The sequence below is a fragment of the Emydura macquarii genome, unplaced genomic scaffold (genome assembly GCF_026122565.2).
Source record: "Emydura macquarii macquarii isolate MOO-44397 ecotype Brisbane River unplaced genomic scaffold, CSIRO-AGI_Emac_v2 contig_499, whole genome shotgun sequence".
Classification (NCBI taxonomy): domain Eukaryota; kingdom Metazoa; phylum Chordata; order Testudines; family Chelidae; genus Emydura; species Emydura macquarii.
In genome coordinates this window covers 3,361,532-3,389,388 of record NW_027130636.1, presented here as the reverse complement: position 1 = coordinate 3,389,388, position 27,857 = coordinate 3,361,532, and the positions used below count along the sequence as shown (strand labels likewise).

The following is a 27,857-nucleotide window of genomic DNA, read 5'->3' as shown; positions in this document are numbered from 1 at the left end:
TGTAGCAATCGAGGCACCCCTCTCCCCCCCGTCCTAGGTTAGCCAGAGTCTCAGACCTCCTCCAGCGCTGGGCAAGAACTGGCACTGCTGTGAGCAAGGCTGGAGTGCCCAGGGGACCCAGCCAGGGCCCCAGAGTGCAAACCACTGCCCAAGCAGCTAACAAGGAGGTTACAGACTTTCTCCTCTGCCATCCCAAGACCTCCATCTGCCTCGCTCAGCCTCCCTTCAGGGGCTGCAAAGCTGCTGTATACAGCCCCCGTTCGATAGCGCCCACAGGGCCGTGGGTTTCCCCTCTGGGGATCCAGAAGCCCCGGTCCACTCCACGCCCCCAGCCAAGATGGACTCCTACCCTCTTGGCATGCCAGTCAGGAACCAGCCTCCAGTGGAAGCAGAGGGGCAGAAACCAGAGACCCCTGGCTAGCCATTCATTTCCAATAAAGGATTGAACCCCACTAGACTCAAAGCCCCCCGCGTTGTTCACCCCCCACCGCACCGCGGCAATGCCTCGGACACCAGGCTGAGAACAGAGATTTCAGGTAGGAAACAAGCCAGCAGCGCAGCGGGACCCCTACCTCTTCGGGTTCGATCAGCTTGAACTCCATGCCCCTGCCTGTCCAGGCAATGAAGTGGGCGTTGGCCGGGTCATCCAGGAGCGTGACCAGGAACTGCCAGAGCTGCAGTGATCCTCGTCTCTGGTAGGGAGGCCCCTCCCGATACATGGTGGGCTCCTGCTTTACTTTCCCTGCATGCGAGGAGAGACATGTTAGATTGCCCACTCCCAGCGCCGCAGGGCCCCCGGCTCACCCCCGGGTCCCCAGCTCGTGCTCGGCCGGCCTTCCCCTGCATGCATGGCCAGCCTGGCTGGTCGCTAGCCCTGGGATGAGGCTGCCATAGGATGTCACCGTGCTGCCGTGTCTCAGATGGAGAGAGGGACCTGGCAACAGAGCCCAGCTCTGAGGCCTTTTGGCCACTGGCTTGGGTGTCTTACCCTGCTTTTGTAGGAGGAGCTGGGCTGTGGAAACGCTATTAAGCATCTCCATGGCCTGCCCTGCCCACCCTGTGGCATTAAAAGCCGGTGTTTTACCTTCCAGCCTCTCTGGCACCACACATGTGTCATCGAAGTACAACCGGGCATCCTTTTCATAGGCAAACCCTAGGAGGAAAGCACGCCAGTTAGCGCCGCAGTCTGGACCGGAAGGATGACCAACATTGAAACATATGTGACAGGGGTGCAGAGGTGTGATTAGCGGGTTGTGCCATTGAGCCAAGCCAGCCCTAGATCAGAAAGCTCCTGGGCACCTGCCAGCTACCGCCTTTGCTTAAAGAGAGTGGCTTTATTTAAGGCCCATCTTATCCAGTTTCTCAGAAAACCAAAATTTGCCTTGCATGAATCAAGATCTCCGCACTCTAGGAGGTTCCCCTCCACCCTGCTGGGATGGGCAGCCAGCAGCATTCATAAACGCCGACCGTCCGCCAGCCAGCTCAGCAAAACAGGCACATTCATCAGACTTTCACGCGGCCCCTAAGAATGCACGGAAGACCCTGTTGATCCCAGAGAAGTCCCTGCTACTAGAGCACCACAGCCACAAACGCAGCCTTGGCTGGACTCCAGGCTACAAGCAACACCGCACATTTAGGCCAGGGCAAGCAGCGGCAACACCAGAAGAGTTAGAACCTGTAAAAACCACATCCCCAATTGGACTGACTCCTTCACCCCTGCCTTTTGGATGGGTTTATCCAACGCTCAGCTCTACAGGTCTATGGGCAGATCTGGACCACGGACCGTTCCCTCCCCTTCACCTGGAGGCCAGGCATTTCCCAAACTTTAGAAAGTCAGCATGTTTCATCACTTGCAAGAGGAACACAGGAGCCCGGTCCCACTGCTGCACCGTTTAGTGCAGTGGCTCAGCATTCAGAAGACAAAGTCTCTAGACTAGTTCAGATTGCTAGCCGAAAGCCTCTCTCCTGGCTGAATACCGTTCAGATTGCTCCTCCCCCCCACCCGAGATGGCTACAGTCACTGAAAACCTTCTTACTGTCTATATCGGGCACGTTATCCTGGATTAGAGGGGACAGCGCCTCGCTCCCGCGCCAGCTGGGCGCACGCCAAGTGGGCGGCTTTCGAGGTGTGCGGTGAGCGAGGCAATGCGGTTTCCACTTGCTCTCTCACACGGCTCGGAGGGTCTGTTAGCTCAGGTGAGGTGTCGGTTGAAATGGAGAGGCACTAGTATTAGCAGCTGCATCGCACGCAGCAGCCGGGACCCCGGTCTAATACACCCCAGAGCAGGGCAGGAAGGAAGGAAGAACTCACTCTGTGGTAAATGGGAGTCTCAACAGTCGCACGGAAGGATAGAGGGCCTGGTAAAGGGCAGATTGGATCTCTAATCAGTGATGCCGGCTTGCGTCTCCACCTGCTTACATGGGGGTTCTGGAGCCACACTGGTACAGAAAGGAAGCTAATGATGTCAGGACGATGGGAAAGGGCTGCCAAGTTGGCCTAACGGCTTAGATTAACAAGCCCTTCTAAATAAACCCGGCTGCTCTGGAGAAGAGAACGGCACCGAACAAGGATACGATGGTCCCGCTCTCCAGCAAGCAGCCAAGGCCCTCGCCGACAACGTTTCTGTAGCAGCGTGCTCCGCTCGCCCCTAGCTGCGACAGGGACAGGGACCATCCCTTCTTTCTTTGCTTGCTGCAGCGGCCAGTTGACGCTGGAGTAATTTAGCAGCTGCTTGGTGACAGCTTACTGCAGCTGTGCTGCGCTCCGAACAGAGCGGTGCTGTCCGACAGCCAGCCACGAGAAAGGCTCCTCTTGCTGAGACTTGGTCTGCCTTCATTGCACCCTGGGGCACTCAGCCGGTAGCACTGCTGGGCGGGAGCTGCAGTGTCAGGCGAGGATATCGCAGACACACAAAGCTCTGCACCCAGGAACTCAAATCAGTGCTGCTTAGAGCGTCGCGCTGTCTTGTCTCCCTCCCGCCATGCCCCAGGCTGCAGGAATCGGAAGGGAAAGTGCATGCCAGAAGAAAGCGATCAGCCAGCGGGTGTGACAGGAAGGGAGGGGGCACGTGTGCTTTTACTGAGTCCATGTTGCTCCCGCTGGGCACGGGGAAAGTGCCCCTGGAGTCGGGGCGGGTACCAGAACCAGGGAAAGTCACGCTAACATCCTGGCCTGGTTCGTAGGCCTCTCCTCCTTCTAAAGCAGCAGTGGCTTTGTTATCGCAGCAGCAGTCAAGGGACACTCTTGTCAGGGCCCTGTGTATGTCAGCAGCTGCCACAACCCAATAATGAGCCCGTGCCTCACGTTCACACGAACACACTCACCCTCCTGGCCGGCGGGGAAGTAGCCTGCTCCTCTCATGTATGACGACTGGCAGGTAGGCACTTCTGCAATTGAGACAATGGTCGAGTTAGCCCCGTGCCAAACTAGGCAGCGTCTAGCTGACTCATAGCAGACACAGCGTGGCAAGACAGCCTTGCATGGGTCAGAGCGTCCTTCCAGGACCCAGGGGACACCCTTCGGGGTGCCATGTACCTGCCACCCTGCAGCCACTGTGGGGTCATCGGTGCCACATGAGCAGGAAACCCCCCCGAGATCACGCAAGCGGCAGCCCCACCATGCAGTGAGCCCTGCATGCAATTCTATCGTGATGACGTGATGGGACGCGCCTGGCCTTCCTGGCATGCTATGGCAGGGCCTGCCCCTACCGCGTCCACCCAGGCCAGGAGCAGTGGAGGGGGGCTCCCACAGGCCTGCCTAGAGAGGCCTCACGGAAACAGCCAGAGCCCAGCATGAGCTGATAAAAGGCCCCTCCGGGACCAGAGGGGTGGGGCCGTGCCCAGCCGGGACTATGTGTGGCTGCTGGTTGTAGGGTCCCAGGGCTGGCACCTAGAGCAGTAGGTGGCCCAGGTTCTCCCATCTGAAAAGTGGTGTAAACCCCACAGTGGAGACAGAGGTCATTTGGAAGACCGAGTTTAAAAGGCCCAGAGCTGGGGCTGAAGACCCAGGTGAGGGCAGGCAGAATTTTGCTGCACTTTTGCTACCCTGGAAGGGGTTCAATTTTGACTGTATGACCCGACTGGAGGGATGAGCCTCTGAAGACCTGTCAGGCGAGGTCAATAACCTACTGGGGGGGGGGGGGGGGGGGGCGGGGAGCTAGAAAAGGACTGCAGTAACGCACGCACGCAGCAGCAGGCGGCCCTCACAAGGTGAGTGCCCCCATCACAAGATTTCAGAAAATGCTCGAAAGATTGATCGTTCACTCATGTTCGCTTTGACTTGCAGACTTCTCTGAAAGAGAATTTCCCCTCATCTAGGAAATGAAAAGCCTTGGAAAACAGACCAGCTCTTAGCTCTGAACTATTCCTAGCCCATGTGACTATTTACCACCTTAGATTAAACATTAAAGATAAATCAGAGACTAAGTTGAGGTGTCCTGAATTTGTGGACATCAGTATTATACTGCAAATGCAGGTACTGCGTATTAATCCTGGAGGTCTGATAAATCACCTCTTCTGATCTCCCTACATGGCACGTCCCCTCCATCTCCTTGCAATGGCAGCTAGTCTCAAAATGAGCAGGGAGACGTTAACACAAAATGCAGGATCCTTCCTGCTTTGTAAAAGGATATCCAAATTGACGTGCAAAGTAGACTTGGAGACATTCAATAGGGAAAGGTCTGTTTCAAAAATCCACCTTAGTAGATAGTCTCAAACAAGACCAAGCATAATTTTTTATCTTCTCCCATATAGCTCAGGTGATACGAGAAGGGAGGAAAGTGAAAGATAACAGGAGTCCTTTAAAAACTTTAGATTCCCGCCCCTCCCCCCCACATCTGCTCCATTTTGTTGCTGACGACTGCATTCAATCCTGCCTTTGAGAGGTCACCGTATTTTTAGGCCTAAGGCGATTAGAGGATTTTCCGTTGTGTAGCTGGGCCCCGCACGGTCAGTAGCCAGCAGAAATCACACAATTGGTCAACACAGTCAGCCACCTGGGGCCACAGGGGGGGAGGGGAGAGCTTAGCCCCAGCCCACCTGACTCTGCTGTGTGCTCTGATAACCTTTGTCCACTCCTCCCCCCCAATAACTGCTGCCCCTGTGATCTAAGGGGAGGCGGGGAAGAGCAGCAGCTGTGCACTCGGTCGGCGGTGCGGCACAGGAATGCTGTGCCGATTACTGAAGCTTAGGTACAGCAACATCTGTTGAGCGCCTAATTCTTGTTCTTTATAGAAGAAAATAATCTGCCATGCTAACTCAGTTAAACATCAGCACACGGGACGTGCTTTCCCTGCACCCTCGGAGGGAAGTGCCCGGGTCTCACAGGCCACTGCTTCAATGCAACATCATCAAGACGCCTGGCAGGAAGCTGCCAGCTAAACCTCAGGAGAGGCAGGTGGGCTAACCGCAGCTACGTTGCTCTCCTAGCATGGCAGATCTGCACAGCACTCTGGTGCTGGGTGGCTGATGGGGAGAGAAAACAGCCCAGCTCTAGCCGGGGCGCGGGTGAATCAGCTGGAAGGCACCACCCCAGCCGTTTGTGGAAGGGCTGCTGTGCCCAGGGTGCGAGGTTACTTCCTTCCACAGCTCCACATCCAAGCCTGCTCACGAAGCTACGGCCAGCAGGGGCCCTTTGGAGGCAGGAGAAAGCCAGGAGCTGCTGCATGTGAACACTGCAGTTCCCTTCCCCATCAGTCCCTCGCTGTGCCTGGAAGTCACCCGTCGGAGGGAAAGGGCACAACATGGCCTGCTCCAGCTTAGGGCACACACGAGCAGGCTGGTAGGAAATCGCTTCTCCATGCATCTCCCCCCCAGCTGTCCGCAAGACCCAAGTGGGTCTAATCCGCAGACTAGAGTGTTCCACGGCCTTCATGAAGGCCAGGGGCTTGGGGACCTACGCCCGAGGGATGCCGCAGCAACGGCACCGTGGCAGTGTCCTGGCTAAACCTTTCGGCGGCATTTACAGAGCTGGAGATCCAATTCCATACCAACCTGAATCAATGCAGTAATCCTGAGGCTCTTGCTTAATGCCCATTGGAGACTGGTATCCGTGCCCCGGGGGCCCTGGGATGCCAGGAATCCCGTGCTCGTAGAGGGGATCATGGTACTCTTGTTTGAATCCCTGAGGAGGGTGTGGCACGGCAGGGACTATCGGCTCGGACATCTGCCTGTGGTAGGCTGGGCGGCTGTCTCCAGGAAGCCCTGGCTGAGGAGGGAAAGGGTGGCAGGGTTCAGACAGCTGTCTCTGAAACCTTGGGGAGAAAAAGAGAGGGGCGTTACCGTATGCTGAAACCATATATCTCCAGCTCTGTTGAGCAGGCAGCCCTGCGGGGACCTTCCCACGCCCATTACCCCGCTGGGAGTTCAATACCTAGCCCCCTTTCCTTCCCCACCAGCGGCCATTAACAGGATTGCAGGTGTCCAACACACTCGCCCTCTGAAACGGAGGCTGAGCTGCAGCCCTGAGCTAACCAGCTGCAGCTCAGAGACAGGGACTGGCCTGGTTCCCCTCCTGCCCTGAGTACCGAGCCGGGAGCCCTATAGAATGGATGGAGAGGGCATTAATACCCTGGTCAGAAGTAGGCAGGGCTCAGGGGTGTTCACACACCCCGCCTGCCCCTCAGAAACCATTTGGGGGCAGGAACTAACTCCTACAGGTGGCGCCGCAGAGACCCCATGGCAGAGAAGTACTGAGTTTGAGAGGTAGGTTAGACTGGAGATTTCCCGTGCGATTGGGAGCATGCTGCCTCTGCCGGTCAGGCCTGGGCCAAGACAGGGCTTGGTCTGGTCTTTTAAAGAGAGGCAAGGGACAGCTTGTAACCTTGCTTCTCTGCAGTTATCCTGGCAGGATTCTCAGTCCTGATCTTCTCACTCCCCAGGGCAAGACAGGTAGAAACCCCCCAAATGCTAAGGTTTTTGGTCCCTACGGACATCTATATGGTGCTGGGGGCAAAACACATCCCGATTCTTCCCAAAGCTCAAGCTACTCCCCCCAGGGACCCTTCCAGCCAGCTCCTGACCGAGTGGGACGCAAAGGCTGTCCCAAGAAAGCGAGCCCGTCACCTCCACAGAATGCCCCAATGACAGAGCATGCGGTAACAGAGGGGAGAGGCAGGCAAGGGCCTGCAATGACTCTCACTCAGCCAACCTTTTATCCAGGGTCCCCTTAGTCCAGGATCCTGGTGCAAATGAAATGAGAAGTGGGGTGGACTTTATAAGGGATATCGTGGGATGGACGCAGCATTGTGGGAAGGATGTTGGCAGGATGACAGGCTTGTTTCAGTTCCAACCATCACTGTGGGGAGGAGTCTCTGATGACATCACAGTCCCCTCTTCTCCTTGTAGGACAGGGTAGATGGTGTGGGCCAGGAACTCCCTCCTTTGGAGAGCCACCGTTGCCACCACCCAGAAAGTGGCTTTCCACACCCGAAGCTAGCTCATCGTGGCAGCAATGTGGCTCAGACCAAGCCATCAGCATTGCCAGGACCATGATGATATCCCACAAAGCAGGTGGCTTTTTGAATGGGGTGCTGTTAAGAAGTCAAGCCCCGCGTGAACTTTACAATCAGGGTCTCTGCAGCCCCTTGTCAACCAAGCAACTCAGGATAAGACAAAACCAGCTGCCAGATGGGCCCGGAAGAATTTAGTCCATGTCAGACTCCAGCAGGTGAAGAGAGTCTTCCAGCAGGTTTTGTGCAGACCAAGTCAAGAGCTGTGCACGAGAGGTGGGCAGGCCCTGCCAGGCAGAGCCTGCTTCACTCCCACGGGTCCACGCCCCTAGGCACAAGCTGGCACCTGGGGTAGTTTAATTAAAAACCCTGGTGGACCACAAAGGTGATGGTCTCTCAGGGATGTCAACCATCTTTGTGGGGGGACATTCGGAGCAAGTCAATTCTGTCCCCCTTGGCCAGGCCATTGCCACTGGTCCTTGGGCGAGACTTGTGTAACAAGAGCCCGCTTGCCAGCCGTTGGGAAACAAGGCCCTGTCTGCATCGAGGACATTCACACAGACATGGCTAGGGCACTCAGGTGGCCTTGTCCTCGGATTACAGCGGGTGAGTGAGGTTTGTATCTGCCCCCAGGGAGTCCCGTCCCTCTCCCTGGCTGAGGAAGAGACCCCATGATCAGGGGACAGAGAGAGAGAGAGAGAGAGAGAGAGAGAAGCCCCAGGATGTTCTGCTCCTTTGCGGTCACCCCTTTGCTGGCACTGAGGAATGGGCAGTTACGTAATGCTGAATCCATTCGACCCGCGCGAGCCAAGCGGCCTCTAATCTGCCTCGGAGGCTGGGATTAAGCATTTAACTCTCTGGAGGGACGTGTGCTTCAGAGCTCTCACAGATGCTCAAGGCAGCAGAGACCAGACTGGGCCTGTGCCCTCACAGCACACAGCCCATTTGAGGCACCTCTGGCCAAGCGATTTGCTGCTGAGCCCCAGGTTCATTGTTAAGGGGATTCTCTCAAATCCCCCCCTGGATCCTTTCTCCATGCTCTGGTTCAGGTGCCCTGGTGTGTGCCAGTGGGATGCATGAGTTGCAATTTGCTGTCTACTGCACGCAGGCAGCAGGGCATGTCAGCGAACTCAGAGCTGCCGTACGCAGGGGAGGATCGGGGTGCAGAAAGCATCCTTCTCCATTTGTAATGTTCCAGCGGCTGAGGGTTGCGGCTTCAGAGAGATGTGGACAGGAACCCTGCCCAGCCCCCTCCCACTGAGTAGCCCCTCAACATCTCAGCACCTTGAAAGGCGACCTCTGTCATTCACTTCCTTTCCAAAGCGCCAAGAGGCCCCGTGAGCATTCAGAGTCTTTGTAACCAGATCCTTGCAGCTGACGGGCCTGGATTACTCCACTTCCGATGGGTGTCCCTCTAACCTTTCTGACTGAAATTCTAGCACTGCCGTGGTATGGCCTCTGCAGGAAGAGGCACTTCCAGATGGGCACGAGCCAATACTCCAAGCATAACTCTCAGGTCACCTGGAGCTCGCAGCCCTGGGGGCTGCAAGGCGACCTCAGATGCTCGTGCCATTCACTAGGGCTTTTTTAGAGAGGGTGGGGGGAAGCGAGGGGAGAAAGGAGAGCAGAAATACCCAGGGAGGTGGGCCCATCTTTTAAAGTCCCGTGTTGACTTACATTCCCATGGTTTCCACTTGTGCAGATTACTGAAGCATTTCACATCTCATCCTGCTCAAAATAAAGTGTGTCCAACTTTGTGCACTGACCTTCATTTGACTATACCCCCCCTACCTGGTCCTCTGGTCCTCCATACAGCTGAGACATAAGACAAAGCTCCTGTTTACAGAGGCAGAAATAGGGAAACCTACAGATATACAGGAGAGCTCCATTTGTGAGCGAGCCATCCCCCTTTCTTTCCACTCACCCGCTATTTCAGCATTCATTAAAGAATTCTCTGCCATGCACGTTTGTGGCACTTCAGAGGGACTAAATCAATGCCATGGCTAACTCAGACTAAGGAATACAGATGAGGATGCAGACTTCCTGACCCTTGAACTAGGCAACAAACCCATCCCGCCTTTTAGAGCGACCTACCTACTGAGGTTCTAGCAGCCCCAGCTTAACGAAAGGGACATGAGCAAACAGCAAAAAGGTTGTTGAAAGGAGGTTGAACCAAGATGCTTTTTCTGCATGTTTACATCACTGCAGCCAGTCTGGATATGCAGATATATCCTAAATAGCTCTCCCTGGGAAACTGGAGATGGGTGAAATTGATGGAACAAGATGGATACACAACTCAGCAAGAGTCAAGCAGAATAACTGCTAAAATTCAGCATCAAGCTGAAAGAACCGAGTGGGAGGTCATGGTGCTCTTCTGCAACGGATTGAGTGGAGACAACGCTGCCCAGTGTCAGACTCACAGCAGTGGGAAGCTTCACAAGGACTTGGGAGGCAATGGTTAAAATACACTGTACAACCCTAGCAAACTGAAGAAGTGCGATAGAAGCAACACAATAATGAGGTCAAGTAAGGATGAACGTCAAGCGGTTCCCACGCAGGAGGGAATAACCACAGCTACAGATGAGTGAGCAAGCGGTACTGGAGAAAGGGCCTTGGCATCTGGTTCTGTGTTGCTGGAAAATTGGAGCGAAGGGGAGAAGACAAGTGTTAGGGATGTTGCCTTGGTTTGCAGAGATCTATATAAAGAGAACACTGAATATGTCCAGAACATCATCCACAGAGCTTGGTGTGTGAGACGCGGGCTGAGGACGTTCAGCCCGAAGTTTTGGCAACGCCATGTGAATGACACGGTAGCGCGCTGGCGCCACTAGCCGATGTTCTCAGAAAGGAAGAAAGCAGCTGAGATCCTGGCAGGAAGTGAAACGTTGCAACGAGCCCATTTAAAAAAGAAAAAAAAAAGTCGATCAAGGCGCTGCAGTTTTCATACATGCATTAACTTCTACCAGGAACAGAAAAACAGTGCCACTGACCCAAAAAAAAAAAAAAAAAAAAAAAAAAAAAATGCAGAAGTCATCTACTTGGCTCTGTGAATAGAGGAATTTATGGACCGCACACTAAAAACGTTCTCAAGGAACTGGTGAATTCTGAGGAAAGCAATACAATGCGAGGTTTGGAGAATAATTTATCTTTGGTGGTAAGAAAATAGGATACATTCAGTCTAGGTAAGAGATAGGAAGGGGGTCATAATACCCAAAGGGTATCTACAGGTATGTGAAAGGCAATTAATGGCATCAGTAAGTGAAGACAGAAACAATGTGGGAATGGATAGCAGACAGAGCTTATCACCGCTAGAAAATCAGTTCAAATCCAACCCCGATTCTCTGTGATCCAGCAGTTGCTGCTTTTCCTAAATCAAATTAGTTTAGCAGTGCCAGTCCAATCGCTGTGTGACTAGCTCCTACAACAAGACCCACAACTGGCACTGATCAGCACATTTACTGCAGTATCAGCCTAAAGAGCAAAATGGGCAGACACACCAAACTAACATCTCATCCCTAGAGGAAGTCCCCCCCAAGCCTGACATAGGATGGAGACAAATTGACAGGGTGGGGATGAATACCATCGTTGCTAATGCCATATCTCCTCTCCGAAGAGCTCAGAGTCTCCAAGGCTGCTGACCTGTGTCTTTTCAAAAGAAAAGAGGTCTGAGAAAGCTTTGCAGAGAGTCAAGTAATTGGTGTACACTACAGCAAAGGAAGTTTTCAATATTAACATTGATCAGTTAGGCAATGAAGCAAACTGTCAAGTGAAGAGCCCTCTAGCAACATATCCAAGAGATAGACCAGAGAGAGGATTCTCTAGTATTATGTGAAAGCAAAGGAAGGGTTCCAGAAGCGAGCAGTTATATCTGAGGCTATGTACACATTGATGGCGGCATCAGATCGATTGTTCTGGATTGATTGAGCGGCAGTGAAGACCTGCTCAATTGATCCAGAAGACGATCTATTAAAATCACCTCCAAAAAAAGTGTAGCGCTGCGTTGACGGGAACGCATTTCCTGTCGGTGCAGCGCAGTGGAGATGGTGCGCTAAAGGGATATTACAAAGTTGATGGGAGTTATTCAAGCTACTCAGCGTAGCTTGCGTAACTCCCGTTGACTTCTGCTGAATTTTGCCAGCAGTGTAGACCTGCCCCGAGTTAGAGGTAACCCTGTTTTCTCTTTGGGAGAAGAAGGCAGCCCTCCGGCTCCCTCTCTGTTAGGAGTGAGTTAGGGAGGAGACAGTTGACTGATGTTCAACACTGAAATAGGCGATACAGCCCAGGGGTATTACAGAACACTTGTAGCCACTGCAGCTTACAGTATCCCTCTGGTTACAGGACTGGAGAAGGAATGTTAGTTACTCCATAGGTACTGCAACGCCCCATAGAAAAACTATACTTCTCCTCCTTAACCACCACGCCCCCTAAATACACATGGTGCAAGACATAAGAGCATAAGAACAGCCATACTGGGTCAGACCAATGGTCCATCTAGCCCAGTATCCTATCTTCCGACAGAGGCCAATGCCAGGTGCTTCAGAGAGAATGAACAGAAGAGGGAATCATCAAGTGATCCATCCTGTCTGCCATTCCCAGAATCTGGTAGACAGGAATTCTTGCCTAACTTGGCTAATAGCCATTGATGGACCTATCCTACATGAACTTATCTAGTTCTTTTTCTGAACCCCGTTATAATCTTGGCCTTCATAGCACCCTCTGGCAAGGAGTTCCACAGGTTGACTGTGTGTAGTGTGAAGAAACACTTCCTTTTGTTCATTTTAAACCTGCCGCCTATTAGTTACATTTGATGATCCCTAGTTTGTGTGTTATGAGGACTAAATAACACTTCCTTATTTACTTTCTCCACGCCAGTCATGATTTTATAGACCTTTATCATGTCCCCCCTTAGTCGTCTCTTCTCCAACCTGACACATCCCAGTCTCATTAAACTCTCCTCATATGGAAGCTTTTCCATACCCCTAATCATTTTAGTTGCCCTTTTCTGTACTTTTTCCAATTCCAATATATCTTTTCTGAGATGGGGCGACCAGATCTGCATGCAGTATTATTTAATCTGCATGGATTTATAAAGACAATATGATATTTTCTGTCCTATTATCTATCCCTTTCCTAATGATTCCCAACTTTGTGAGCTTTTTTGACTGCCGCTGCACATTGTGGGGACGTTTTCAGAGTGACTCCAATCCACAGCAACTCCAAGATCTTTCTTGAATAGAAACAGAAAATGATGGAGTCTAAATTAGCTATGTGTAGTTGGGATTATGTTTTCCAATGTGCATTACTTTGCATTTATAAACATTGAATTTCACCTGCCATTTTGTTGCCCAGTCACTCAGTTTTGTGAGATCCCTTTGTAATTCTTCACATTCTGCTTGGACTTAAACATCCTAAGCAGTTTAGTATCATCTGCAAATTTTGCCACCTCACTGTTTACCCCTTTTTCCAGATCATTTAGGAGTATGTTGAACTGTGCTGATCCCAGTACAGACCTCTGGGGGACACCACTATTTACCTCTCTCCATTCTGAAAACTGACCATTTATTGCTATTCTTTGTTTCTTATCTTTTAATCAGTTACTGACCCAGGAGGGGACCTTCCCTCTTCTCCCACGCTTACTTTGCTTATGAGCCTTTGGTGAGGGACCCTGTCACAGGCTTTCTGAAAATCGAAGTACCCTATATCCACTGCATCGCACTTGTCCACATGCCTGAGACCAAAGTCAAACATGCAAAACCAATGAGGAAAGTGTGCTCAGAACCCAAAGCCCCAGGCTTATCGCTGGGCACGCGCTGTGTGACAAAGCCAATCTCGCTCATTACCTGTGCTCTGTTGCATACTGGTTTTCAGGCATCATCTTTGGCATGTGCATGGCTTGATGAGGTGGCCGGGGCACAGCGAACGTTTGCTGCCTTGGCTCCTGGAGAGGGTGAGGGGCGGACGCAGAGGGAGCCCCCCGCAACGGGCCTGCTGGGGCAACATGGGCAGCGGCCTGAAGTGCTGCAGCTGGCGGAGGGGGAGGAAGCGAGGAATTCTGCTGGGTGGGGGACACTGGGGCGGCGGGTGGGGTTAATGGCTTGAACCCAGCAGGGGGCTTCCTATCATAGGCACTGTGAAGACAAGATGGAGAGGACCATTATGTAGTAGTGAGCACAGCATTAGTGTGGCTTTCCCCTGCTGCTCAGAACAACCCAGACTTGTTTGCATTTCACGGCTGTCAGGAAGCGACAGCAAGATCGCTGCTGAATTGCTTGCGGCCCAAGGGAATCTTTGTACTCCATGAGAGTGACAGACAGGCTGCGTCATAGGGACCCATTTTAACACTTGCAACACGTTTTGCTCAAAGATAATTTTAGCTCCCAGTCATTATAAATAAAAAGAATAGCTCGTTGTATTTATCCTCCCCCACCCTCCCCACCAGGCATGTTTTCAGCGTCTTTTACAGGAGTTAGCTGTGATCTGTTTGATGGACCGACCTCTCCTGCATTGACACTCAGTTAAAATACAGCTGAGGTGCTCTGCCTTAGAGAGCCATGTAGATTTCATTTCCAGGGAAATCAATATTCTGAAGGCGCCTGCACGCACAGCGCTGTCCAGGATTCCCACAGACCTCTGGACGGCTAAACTATTGCCCTGGTGCACAGCAACATATGAGAGGCCTAAAGAAACATCTTCTCTCCAAAGTATATCCTGCTCATTGAATTTTTAGGGTTGGTTTTCCTGCTTAAATCTGCAATAGTAAATAGTGTGCATGGAAACATAAGGGAGCATGAGGTTCTGCAGCCTGACTCCATGGGCTCAGGAATTTAAATCAGTAAGAAGCTAGCTCTCAAAGTGAGCGCGCTTTCAAATTTCCCCTCTAACTAAGCCCGGAGGGGTTTTCATTAGCCTGATGACAGAGGTGACAACATCTGGCTCTGATGGACTCTTAAGTCACCAAAATGGTCCCAGGTTCACCAGCATCCCAGCTCTGCCCGGTTCCATGTCTCCCAGTCTCCATACTGGCCCCCACCTTCTGCGGCCATGGGGGTGAATCCCAGCTCTACCTACCAATAGTTGTAGAGGCACTTGTCTCCATAGTTAGCACAGAGAGCCTGTTCGCGGCTACAGGACGACAGCTCCGAGGAAGGACTGTGGAGTTCCCGCTTGATCTTGGTTGGAGGTGGGGCGTGAAGTACCACTAAAATCAGAGGAGGGAAGGCAGTGATTAACATGTCTCTCAGCTTCTCGTTCTGTCACTGCAATCTGATGGCATGGACTTCAGCTAGCATGGAGCCATGTGGGAGAAGGCAATGGACAGATACTGACGACGCTTAACTGCATGCACTAATAGTGTGCAATGCAATGCTTAGGAGCAGAATCCTATTAGGTAGCCACAGCTAATTTCACTCTCCTTCAGGCATGTTTACACTTAAAATCTGAAATTTCAGGTCAACGTTGTGTGACAGCAATGTATGATCACTGCATACTGTTCGGCAGGTGAACTATGCACCGTCTCCTGCCTTTTATCACAGAGGATCCCTCAGAAGCTGCCTGGGTACTGCACCATCGAAAGCAGCTTTCCCTGGACTACAGGGCAGCCGGCCAAGCAGGAACGGCACATACCATGTCACACAGTGGCAGAGTTTTGGCCAGGCACTTTCAAGGAGCAGGCCCTGGTAGCCTTAGTGTTTTCAGATCGCGGACAGGCGTCTTGGCAGTAATCCGTTCTATAAAGGACATAAAAATCCACACCCTCCTGTGCCCCAGCACATCCTGGAAAGCTGGGAGCTTCCCGACTCAGCACAGACTGGTGCAGGAGGGCCAAGAATCAACGCTCTGTTTCGCACATAGAAAGTGACCCTCGCCAACATCATTGCAGTCCAGACCCTCCTTAGTAACTGCCACGTGGCTCTGCCTTGGAACACGGGGATACGGGACCCCCAGGAAGGGGCCTGGAAGCTAGCAGAGGATGACTGTTCTCAGCAAGGAGGCAGCACAACCATGCCGTTCAGAGCTGGATGCTCAGGGGCCAGCCAACGGGCACACGCTGCCCTGGCTCTCAATCAGCTATGGAGGAGACTTTTCCTTTCCTAGGAATACTGGTGGCATCCCTTTACCCCCCAGGGAAAACCATCTTTCAGAGTGGTCGGGGGCCTGTGCTGCTGAGAGGGGCTTGGGAAGGAAGAGCGGAAGGGACGTTAATGGGTATCATTGATCCATGCAATTCACCCAGCGGTGGCACCGTGCCCCAAGGAGAAATGCAGAAACGAGATGGGAGCTCCCCCGCCGTTCTGGCCTGGAAGAGTGGGAGGGCAGCATTCATTCCCGGCTGGGGTGGCATGTGACAGCTAGTAGGGAGCCAGTCTCTCACCCTGTCCTGGTATCACTGATGTCTAGGTGTGGGGGGTCACAATTCTTTAATGAGAGCTGGGGAGAATTCCCACAGCTCTTAGAAACAATAGTCAGGATCCTGCAGGCTGGTACCTTCAGAGAAAGCCAAGTGCTACCCATGCCCACAAAGCCACAGAGAATGACAACATTTCCCCGCTCTCTGCGCGGAGCTTGAGTGCCACCGAAACAGTCACCAGTGGAACAAGAGTCTGAGCCTGACCCTGGTCCCAGGCGATCTTCGACGCATTGCCACTGGCCCTAGAAACCAACCACGCTGAGGATCAGAATGGGAAATTCCAACAAGTTCCCCTGGGTGTAGTGGGAAAACTGGACAAGGCCCATGTTATGCAGAAGGTCAGACTAGGTTAGAAGAGTCCTTCTGGCCTTGACCTCTCTGAAAAGCCCGTTGAGATTTTCTCCATGTCTTTTAAAAGGAAGTGGGTGGAATAATGGCAGTCAGCCAAACTGATCCCCGACACAGAAAAAGTAGAGACGAAGGTTGGGTCTACACTAGACAGTTAAATCGTGAAAAATCCACACCCCCAAGCAATGTAGTTACACCCTTACGCCTATCCCACCCAGGTGTAGCCAGCACTAGGTTGACAGAACAATTCTTTCCCGACAGGAGAACCCCTCCCATCGATGCAGGGAGTGGCTACACAGCTGCATGAGCGCTGTGCCACTGTAGCAATTTAAGTGTAGACATAGCCTGAGATACCTTCCGCCATCGGCTGGCATTGGGCACGGCTTTGCCCCATGCAGAAGGGAAAAGAGAAACACAAGGATTCCTGCCCAGCAAGTCTGCGGAGGGGGTTTCCCGCAGCCCGTGGGGGAGTCTAACTAAATGCATGAAGAGAAGGGTCACACCGCCCCTGGCTGGGGCTGCCGGGAGAACGCCACGTGCTGCTCTTCGCAGCTGGCTGTTGGCTTGCATTTGCCTACTGCGCTTTCCTTTTAAAGTAAGGGTGTGAGTTAAGAAACAGAGCAACTCCTCCCCGCAAACGCCGTTTAAGCAGAAGGATGGTTTTTTCTGGCTCTTTCCAGACGAGAGAAGGCAGCCAAGGGGGTAAAAGCAGCAGCACGATGGCAGCCTGCCAGAAGGGTTCATATATGTCATAACCACATCAAAGTCTGCCTGGTGGCGCTTAGCTCCATGCATGTTCCCACTCTGCAAAGCAGGGGAGCTAGTTACCACAGGGGGGAGCGCAAAGAGGAAGGAAAGGCAGTGAAGAGACTGCTCTGAGGGTCTGTCTACACTCCACACTGAGCCCAAGCTTCCCTTTTGTCCACACACACATCAGTCCGAATCGGATCAGCAAGTGCTCCAAGTGCCCTGCTGGGGGCTGGGTCAGAGTCTGAGTCCTACTGTGACTCAGGGCCAGGCCCTGTCACTTTGCAGCATGGATGCAGCTCAAGCCGCAGACCCGAGTCAGAAGATCTGAGTAATGCAGTGCGGACACATGAGCATGGCTGAGACAACCGGAGCCACCGGTTGCAACCCCAGGTTTCCAAAGCAGTGTGGATGCTCACGAACGGGCTCTGGAAACACCTCTTTCCTGAAGTTCTAGCTATTTTAGCTTTTCTCTGGCTTACCAGTGCCGTGGCTCTGAAGGTCCAGTAAGGCAGACCCAGAAGAGGGAGAACCCAGGGAGAAGTTAGTGCCCATCGGAAATCTGGTTTATTCTCTGTAGTTATATTATCTGCTTGATAACTTCGAGGCATTTCCTCTATAGTAGGAACTAGAGGAAGCATTATCGGCAAGCTAGCGTCTTCTCCACAGGTCAAGACACTCCTCATTCTGTTCCAGCTCTGGTAGCCAGAGAGGCTGCCCGGAAAGCTGGGGCTAATCCAGCTATGTTCACAGGGTTTTTCCCTCCCCACTGGACTTTGAAGCTGAAGTTTGTCAGCCACTGTAAATACGCTGTTTTGGCTGGGGTAAGGTCTACTGGGGAGGGAGCGGGGCACATCTCATTCAGTAACGTGGCTTTGATCTTGGCACGTTGAAAGTTAAAAGCCAGACAGCAGTATCCCATTTCTCCCTACTGAAATAACAGCAGCTGTGGATTAGGCCGCTCAAATTGCAGTGGTCAGCATGCACCTACGCAGCCTCCACCTCTTTCACAGAGCTATAACTACTGGCCAAAAGAAAGTGACCGGCACAAGGTCCATCCCTGCAACACAGAGGAGTTCTGTTCCAGCCGGCTCTCTTGTACTTTCCTCTCTCCCCTGCTTCCTCCCACACCTGTGCGGACCTTGGCTTCTTTCCTCCCCATTGCAGGATTCCTCTGTCAAACTGGGAGGGTTATGGTTCACAGGCCGGGTCTCCTAGCGTTCTAGCTCCAGCACCAAAAGCAGTCTAGAGGGATGGCTGGGACGTCAGCCTGGGAGGAAGATTTTACTTCTCAGTGCATGTCCGTGACCATGCACCACTGCAGCTTCCCAATGCACACTGGGCGAGCGTGGGGCGTGCCAATGGAAGGCGTAGCATAGCCAGGGCTTGGGTGCCTCTAGGTTCTTCCATAGACACCCACCACCTCATCCCTGAGCACGCCCCACAGCATCCAGGAATTGGGGGTCAGACAACAGGCAAGCTCTGGAGACACTACAGCTGCCCTGGCGGAGAATTATGGGTCCCATTTTTTTAGTACAGGCGAGCCCTATAGGGCAGGAAATAAAGGCCTTCAGGGGCTCTAATGAGTCCTGCTAGAACAACCTCTGCTTTAACTGCCAGCAGCACACCTCCCGCTGCACACCCTCTGGGAGGAAAGGGGGCAGAGACTGCAGTTGCTGGGACCATCCCCCCAGCCCTGTGGAAAGGGAAAAGGCAGAAGAACCAGCACTACTGAGGCTTGAGGGCTCCGGCAAGAGGGAGCCACAAAGGTGCTGCTGGTAGGGATGTGGACCAGCCCTGCCCTCTCCTCTGAAGAAGCAATGCTGTCCATCCGACCCCACAAAACAGTTCCTGGCCGGCTTAGCATCCTGGCCGCTGGAAGATGCTGGGCTGGGTATTTAATTCGGAGATGCGGAAGGAAGCAATGTGGACGGTTGGGGAAGAGAGGCGGCACACAGAGGGTTAAATAGATGAGAAAATAGGCAGCCCTTAGGTGCTGTATGAAGCCAATAATTACAGAGCAGGCGTTAATTACTGCTCCTTTGGGAGGGGGCCATGCGGGTCAGAGAGCCCAGAGGCAGGTAACTCGGCAGGGCTTGCACCAATAGGAGTGGGACAAATTCAGAGTTCCAGCCTGTCTGCAGTTTGCAGATGGGTTTATGGAAATACACTAGAAGTGAAGTTAAACAGGGATTAAGGTGGCGGAAAAAAACCAACCCCATGTCCCTGAGTAATTCACAGGACAGTGTCCCTTTAAAACCTAAACCAGCTCACTCCCAGTTCACACTGCCTCCCCAGCCCGATGTGGTCACACAAAGTCTGTTCACTATCTATAATTTTTTAAACCAACTAATAGACGCTTAACCTAATTCATTTCTAAAAGCAGCCACTCTAGGAGAGCAAGTACGTCAGAGTTCTTCAGCTGGTAGTGACTGAACCATACAGCCGGGCCTAATGAGAAGTGGAGCATTATCTCTAAACACCCCTCCTAGCGTCAGCGGGATACCAGTCTTGAACTAAGTGCTTCCAGCCTTCCCGCCTAGTTAGCTGCTCCCCCCAAGTGCATCAAGGGTTAATGTCCCCAGCATCGACCTCCAGCATATGCAGGTGCAATGTGGAAAAATCCTGTGGGAGGCTGCGTAGCTAAGTCACTCCCCCAGTTCTCTCTCTAATCAGGAGAGGGGAGGCAAGTCTGCTCCACGCTCAGCTAATTAAGTTGGCCATTACTAGATTTTAAAAATATTTGCCGTGATCAGCGGCACATGGAGCTGGTCTTCCATGGGCCGTTCCTTCTCCTGCTCACTCGGGACTGTGCTTTAGCTGGGGCAGGGAAGAGTAATTGCTGTCTTTGTCCGTCCTTTGTCTAATGAAGGCCGAAGCATTCAGCAACGCATGGTAGATTTACTGGCCCTTCTCTCTAAGTAGCAGCCACTCTTCCCAAGTACATTCATGCTGCCCTTCAGCATTTCAAGGGTTAATTACCTCCCTTGGAGAGACTATCACACCCATTAAGCCCAGCCTGGCGGAGCAGCAGGGAAAGCAAAAGGAAACATATTTTGGAGATGCTCCAGCTGCCAATCACAGGCATGTTTCTCTCCAACAGCCGCTGTGTTGTTTGAGCGGGTTGTTTTTCCGCCAGCAGCACAATGGGGCCTGGTTATTCATTGAAAAAGTCTGCAAGCGGGCACCGCCCTCCATTCACAACCAATTTGGAACGCTCCATTCATTCAGAGACAAAAAACAGGCCCCGCAGCTCAGCACTACCATTCAAGAAAAGGGAAACGACACTTAAGATCATAACAGAGACCAGCTGTCCACACAGAGAAGCCTGTGCTGTGTGCAGCGTTTACATAAGGAATTCAAACACTGCAGAATAGCCTGCCTGGCTCTGAGGAACTTGGCTTCTTGCAGCGTTTGCTCCAAACCAACATGATTGTGCAACTCTGCTTGTGGAGAGGGCCGGAAACGCCTTTCGGCTAAAGGGGGAATCAAGAAGTTAAACTTGGACTCCTTTGTTCAAAACAGAACTGCTGGGGGCCAGCATCTCCCTCGCCAGCTTGCCATTGAGCAGCAGACTACTCTGGGGCCGCCCCCGATTTCCCCTATTAACTGGAAGGAAAGAGGATCTTTCTGCCCTGTCACAACTCAGCAGTCCTGCTTTGCTTCTGGGAGCTGCAATCAACCCGGAGAACTCTGGAGTACGGATCCTCACAAGCGACGGGGCCCACAGCGTATAGATGCATTCCCGGAACTGCAGAGGTCCCTCCACGTAGCAGAGATGGAAAAAAAATCACCGTCACCAGCTGCTTTTAGGGGACTAAAGCAGATGGCAGAGGAAGGCTTGTTCCGACTGCCTCTCGTGGGCCACATTAGAGTTGGAACCAGAAGCTAGCCTTGCAATGAGGCATATTTCTGCCACCATAGCTCTGGCCAGCTTCACTTCCCCTCCAACCGGCGCGCAGGGAGGACACAGCACCGCGGCAGGCTGTGCCCCCATAAGAGAACTTTCAGTGAGCTAATCATCAAAGCGATCCTAAATCATTATTGGCCTAGCGCCCCTTCAGGCAGGAGCAGGACAGGACCGCTTCTTGGGGCGCTGCCTGGGAAACACTCACTGCGCCAGGGCCCAGACGGAGTGCTGAATACCTCAACAGCAGTGTGAGAGGGAGCGTGTGACAGCGGGCTTCCAGCCTCGCAATTCTACTGTTCTCCACTATAATTAGAAGCTGAAAAAAGCAAGGGAATAGTCTAACTATAGAGGAGATTAGAGACTGTGCCTCACCATACCATTATGGGGATGAAGCCATGAACATGGCATGGGGAGGATTGAACTGCCAAGTGTTGTCCCATGTTTGAATTGGCCAGGTGAATGATCTGCCACTTCCGCGTTGCGCTCTTGCCTTGGGGCAGCAATATGCGAGCGCAGGACGGGGCTCCCTGTGCTGCCACCAGTAAAGGGAACCTACCTGTCTGCCCAGCTTTCACTGCAGCATTTGATTACGTTTTTCACCTGCCGCCTGACACTGTGCTTTTCATGAGTCAGCCCAGAAACCGCCACTTTACCCGTCAAACTCAACTTGCCTGGCTATGTCCTTGATGCTCGAGACTTCATTTCAGCATCTTTCCACAAGGCTAAGTTTAGGTTATTATTATCATCTTTTTTTTTTTTTTTTTAAAGTGGATTCTGGCATCCAACCCCATCAATCCTTACTTAGCTCGCAGCAGTGAGCTGGTGTCCTCGAGTGGAAAAGAATTTGATTCTCTGTTGAAAAGAAAAAAGCAGATGCCTGCTGACTATGTCCTGTGTTAGTCTATGCAGGGGGCCCAGCTAGTTCAGTGGTTCCCAACCTTTTCCAGTGTTACAGAGAAAAGGTTTGGACCCCACAAAGAAAAAGCAGCAGCAACACACTCCAGGGCTACTTACAACCCCCAAGATGAGAATCCCTGGGGCTGGATTTTAGGGACCCCTTCTGGCCTTAAAAAAAGCCTACAAAAGATTCAGCGCAAGAGTCCCATCCAAAGCCCTACAGCTGATCACATCTTGTCTCTTCAAGGAGTTCAAGGGGTGGGGTGGAGGAGAGAGAATGACACTTTTCAAGCTACCCTAAAGCGAAGCCTTCAACTTCATCACAGCTCAGTTCCATGTCAACCTCAGGCTTTTATTTTCTCCACTTTTAGAAGCCTGAGCTAGACATGCCTCATGTACTGACTCGCCAGAGGGGATGAGAAAGAAGAACAAAGATGTTCTACTGTGCAAAAAAAAAAAAAAAAAAAAAAAAAAAGACCAGGAGCCATTCACAAGTTAGTTCAATGACACCTGATTCAAATCCTTCTATTCACCTATGTAGTAGTAACACATACCTAACCCCTTTCATCCATTGTACTGACTTTGACAGGATGCTGTTGACTCAAGTTTCTGCCCAAATTTAGGTTCTGTAGAAACAAAGCTGTGAAAAAATCCAAGGCCAATAAACAAAAGGAACTTTTTTTTTTGCCATTATTGCAACCAATATATTAAAGCACTGACCACTGTACAATAGGACTGGCTGACTCCACTGACTTCAGCTGTCCATGCTGAGAGAAATACAAGTAAACAGCACAAGACCTGTGCATTTCTGGCATGTCCAGCACCACGGTGCTCGTCTGTTTTGGTCGCACATCTCGCCACTCTGTGCCCGTTCAGGCTTTATTTAATTCTCAGGGTGCTGACATTCAGGGACATGCCTAAGGGGGAATCGCACAGCAAATCTACAGCAGAGCATGCAACAGAACACCAATCTGATGGCTTTCTTGGTTTTGTGGTTAAAACCATCTCTCCTCTGAAGCGAAAGCAGTATGACGTTATTTGCTTTAATGACTTAAGGTGTTCCTTGGGCCCGAGGGAAAAGCTTGCTTACCACAAACTTTGATGCTTAAAAGAACACCATAAATGTAATAGCCCTTTAGATAGCTTGGCCCCGATCCTTCAGCAGCAGATCCCCGTGGAGCGTCAATGAAGGGAGTGAGGTTCCACATACAGAGCTCACTGCAGGAACAGAGCCTTAACATGCTGAGGTCAAAGAACAAGCTGCAGGAGTCCCATCTCTCAGTACTGTGTTCCAACCACATACTGGAACCCTTGGCTCTGTGCCCATCCCCCTTCACCCATTGCTATTAGATGAATGTTGCATCCTACAACTGGGAAAGGGTCTTGGTGAAAAGACTTCAGGAATTCAGCCTTGGATGCTCAAACGTCTGAGGGGAACTTTTGCTCAATGGCTCCCTTAACCAGCAGAGGAGAGCTTTTCCCCTAAGATTATGTCTCCTACACATTATAATAGGATACAACTAGGCTTGGCAGAATTCAATTTTTTTTATATTTATAATTTCAACAGAATGTTGATTTTCAAGCATTTTTCAATTTACTGATTTATATTTTTGCAGTTGTGCAAAATTATGGGTTTTAAGCATTTTTTTTTTTAATTTTCACAGCTGAGAGAAGTTCTGGCAGGTGTCAGAATAATTATTTAATGCCAGTTGACATTGAGATTCAAAGAGTTAAAGTTTTATAACCATTAAAAAACACAATTTGTCAACATCACATGTCAAAATATACAAAGTAAATATCCTTAAATCAAACTAAAGTTCTCAGGTACCATTTTTCTTACTTTGCCTCGCTGTAAATTTCTATTATCAAGGGACACATTTGTCAGCCTGTGTGTATGGTGAAATCGAGGAATACCAACAACATTTGCCAATTAAAAAACCAAATCCTTCTAAGCCTAGATACAACATGTTACAGTGACCCCGTCACCCATTAGATGATGAAACTCCAGTTTGCTGTTCTAGAAAATCTTCAGAGGAATGTGTTTGAGATGATCTCAGTTACTGTGAAATTAATAGCAAAAACTGCTAGCGGCTTCTCTTCAAGAAGCCTTCTATGCATTGTAAAACTTTTGGCAAGGTGCGAATGATGAGAATTCAGAGGTTACCAGCACTGAACAGACATAATGTTTGCAACAGAACTGAGCGCGTTGTGTGCAGGGAGGATCACACTCTGTCCTCCAGAGAGGCATTTTTGTGGAGGAACCCCATCATTCTTGTGGTGGCGGCTTGTCAGCTCCACCTACAGCACTTTGTAAGAGTATTATGTCATGTTATTGCATACCGGCAAGATGAAGCAAAACTGACACCACACAAAGCACTGTCAAATCCACGAAACACAGCAAAAAAAAAAAAAAAAAAAAAAAAAGTCCTCACCCAGTCTTAACAAAAAAAAAATAAGGACAAATATGTCATTTGGGTTGACAGCGTCCCTTTAAGTAATACAGCAGTTGGGTTCAATGCCAAAGACTGCACGTGCAATAGGAAACACAGACTAGAGAGTTCTTGCATCTCTCCGTGTCGCCAGGCGTTAATAGGCACTGAAATACAAGTGCTCTTTATGCTCCTCTTAGTACTTCTTGTCCATTGAGCCTACAAAAGGAAAGCGATGGGAGCACAAGACTGCCGTCCAGCACAAAAGATGATGCACACTGGTGCAGTCCAGGCCCCACCATGAGGTTTTACAATTTGTAATATTTATATCCCTCTTTTACAGGCCAGCGAAGATTAAGAAAAGCTACCAAAGTTTTAGCAAAAGCAACCTTTCCTTGCAAGGGTACATTCTGGAAGTTTCTCTAAGCCAGGAGCCACTTTAAACCCAGGAAACTGTTCCGATACTCCTCAGTCCCAGCCAGCCCCGTTAGGAGACAGTTCAGTTTTCTCCTGTCCCTCTAACAGGTGGGGGAGAGAGGGAGACAGAAGCCAGTCCTGGCTGCTACCAGCCAGCCTTGCCAACAGTGTGATAGTGCATCCCCAACTCACACTGCTTCCCCTGCAGGTTTCTGCCCCCTCCCTATTTTCTCATCTCTATCAGGCCACAGAAAGCCTGGCAGAACCCCAACACAGGCTCAGGTCCTGCCTGCTTGCCCAGAGTGTTGCTTTGTTGACTCTTCTTAAGGAAGCGGGAATTTCTCCCAACCCCTCACTTCAATTAACGTGTAGGCACCAATGCAGCAAGCTGCTCTGGGCCAGCACAGGGTTTCCACTGATGAGGATAGTTTGTGGCACTGAGAGCATACAGAGTAACCCCCGCATCCCTGCTTTCACCACTTCTTCCTCCTCTACCTTTTAGGTATCAAGGGCAAAAAGGATAAACTGCCTTATCCTTAAGAAAAATTAAATCCTTTTAGTGCTGCTACATCATGAAACCAAGTTGTAGATTGGAGTTACCGGGACAGACTCATTTCAACAAGAAACTCCTCTTTAATCAAGTAGTTTAAGTAGTCTTCTGCAGAGGCAGGATGCATTTTAACTGCCCATGCCCCCCAGACAAGCCTCTTTGACCCACAAGCTTATTTCTCGCACCTCGCTATGAAAACCCCAGAGACCAGGAGTGGCCATTTCGTCTCTCTCTAAACTCTTCAGGTTACAAAGAAATAAGGCTGCAGAGAGGCATTTGAAAGAGCCTCTGCCAAAAGAACCACCCTCCTACATACACTGCAGTTTATACTGCTCCAGGCGAAAACTGGAAGGGCTGGGCTAGAATGTCAACACAGACCTCTGTTTCTGACTCCAGGCCTGCCTTTTATCTCAAGGCGGAGAGAAAAAAGAAAGTAAAAATGTTGGTTGTCTGGAGCAGTTTAATGGCAAGCTTCCCACTCACTTAGAAGTAATCAAAGAGCAATAATTAACATGCATTTACTGTAGTATAAAATACTCTACTGCATGCTGTGACAAAGTTTAAGTGAAGAATCTGTTCCACTGCAGGCTAAATTTGATTTCCTTTACAGTCTGTAGCAGTATGACTTAGTACAAAGGCCTATTAATAAATACCAAGCTGGTATTTATGTTTGCAGTTAACAATCCAAGAACATCCTGCTTTTATTTAGCCTCTAATGCCAGCATGGTCAGTCCAAAATATGCAAAGAGAGAACATACATACACAAGCAGCTTGCTGCATAGAAAGGGGAAAAAAAATAGAAACCCTCACTGGCTCAGGTGTTTTCTATCATGCTCTGTGACTAAGGAACAATCCTCTCTCTGATGCAATTCACTAGGGACTGCATTTTCACCAATCTTCTCTTAAACATGTCTGCTTGCCAGTGACTAATGCTTCCTAATGCTGCTCAGCGCAGCTCAAGTTTCACCAGTCAGCTTCGCCCTTGACAGTCTCACTAGGCTACAATTATAAAAGCTCCAAGACTGTCAAGGCCATCAGAGAGAGATGTTAGCTAAGCAAGAAGCACTGCACCTTTGCTCCTATCAACTTGACTTTAAAAGCTATTGTATTATGGACAATCAATCAGTTGGTGTTCAAAAGAATCCCAGAGATCAGAGTTCACAGATAATCCTACAGATGCTAAAATATCTGTACATAGCTATTTAGTAAAGACAAAATACTTGGAAATAAGTCATCTTCCTCATCTTGAGGAATCAAAACCATGCAAGTCTGTCTGCTACTTTCTTCTTAACTCTAGTCAGTTACATGAGTTAGTGCGGAAAACAGCTACCTTTACTTTGTGGTAATAAGACAACAACTAAAAGAAGCATGTTATTTTGTATAATGTTTATCTTACGGGAGAATCAAAGCATTTCACAGCAAAACATACAATAAAACTACAGAGTTACTTACAGTTATCAGACTGAAAATCCGGGACAAACTGTTCGTCATCAGGAACTTGGGCTGGAAAAAAAAAAAAAGTGGTTGTAAAATGGTTTAGGTGCTCCAAATGCACACGCATTAGAAAATTACATATGGAAAAAAGGCAGAGAGGAAGACTTGCCTTCAGCCAACCAAGCCTCCTGAAGCTGGCTGAGATCCTGAAACAATTCTGGAACAGAATAAAAAAAATTAAGCATGACAATCACAAAAAGATTCGGCCTATCTGGAGAAAAAAGGTAGCAGTGGCAACTTAAACCGACTCCTAATGAAGAAGGGGAAACTTAACTACCTTCTGAATCATGTGCCAGATCAGTGTCCAAAAACTTCCTTTTTCTGTCAGTCACTGGCCGGCCTCGATATTCTTCTGTACAAGATTGCTGAAGCAAAGAGACCACGTTATTTCACAGCAAGCTTACCGGAGACGGCACATGCCAGACAAAGGAAGAGAAATCTTATGATAAAGAGAGATGAAGAACAAAAAAGTACTCAAGAGGCAGAGTTAAACAAGACTTACCCCTGGAACCAGGAAAGGGACCTGCTGATCATAAAAACCATCCATTGTGCTTTCAATATCTTTAGTATCCCCTGAAATGTTTTCAGCATTGAAGCTAGTTCCAGAGAAAGAGGGGTTTCTTCAAGTTCCTACTATGGCCAATTGAACACTGAGGAACAAAAAAAAGAGACGCAAAGAATCAAGATCTGTCTTTAAGCCTGAACAGGCTTCTCCTTATCTAATGGCATGGAAAGAACACCGCCTGTAAGCTTTAAAGATTAACTGCTGTGCTCAATTAACATGCACCAAACACACTATGTTTAAAGACTAATCCATTTACTCTCTGATATTTTCCCCCTTGCCAATTAACTTGCTATGATTGATCATCCTCATTCACAAGTTTCTCCTCGATAGCCTAACTTCGTGCTTGAACAGTGAGGTCGTAACCTTTAGTTTCTGATGTCACAGAGTTCCTATGGAAACTGCTGTGACCTCACTAATGATTGATTACAACTGCTTAAAAGCAAGCATATGGGCAAAGGCATGGATTACAAGGGAGAGATCATATTGCCCAGAGTACAAATATTTTCTCTCTATATGGCTAAAAGATAGTTATAAATAGCAACAAGTCCATGGAAAGTAAGTCCTAGTTTACTTAACGAATATGGAAGAGCTAGTCTACCAAAAGACAAAAGAAAAACAAAGTTTAACTCTTCTGGATACTGTCAG

At 50.2% G+C, this 27,857-nt stretch overlaps 1 protein-coding gene across 1 annotated transcript in view; it reads right to left on the bottom strand.

Moving 5' to 3' along the window:
* ETV5 (ETS variant transcription factor 5) overlaps positions 1-27,253 on the bottom strand; it is a 34,112-nt gene extending 6,859 nt beyond the window's left edge. The window contains exons 1-10 of the mRNA XM_067538744.1: positions 27,150-27,253; positions 26,925-27,012; positions 26,757-26,804; positions 26,606-26,656; positions 14,517-14,646; positions 13,289-13,576; positions 5,992-6,251; positions 3,325-3,387; positions 1,085-1,153; positions 573-742 (exon numbers count right to left, since the gene is read on the bottom strand). Of these exons, the coding sequence (XP_067394845.1) occupies positions 573-742; positions 1,085-1,153; positions 3,325-3,387; positions 5,992-6,251; positions 13,289-13,576; positions 14,517-14,646; positions 26,606-26,656; positions 26,757-26,804; positions 26,925-27,012; positions 27,150-27,194 (1,212 nt within the window). The 5' untranslated portion in view covers positions 27,195-27,253. The remainder of the gene's footprint in view (positions 1-572; positions 743-1,084; positions 1,154-3,324; positions 3,388-5,991; positions 6,252-13,288; positions 13,577-14,516; positions 14,647-26,605; positions 26,657-26,756; positions 26,805-26,924; positions 27,013-27,149) is intronic.
* Positions 27,254-27,857: the final 604 nt, after the last annotated feature.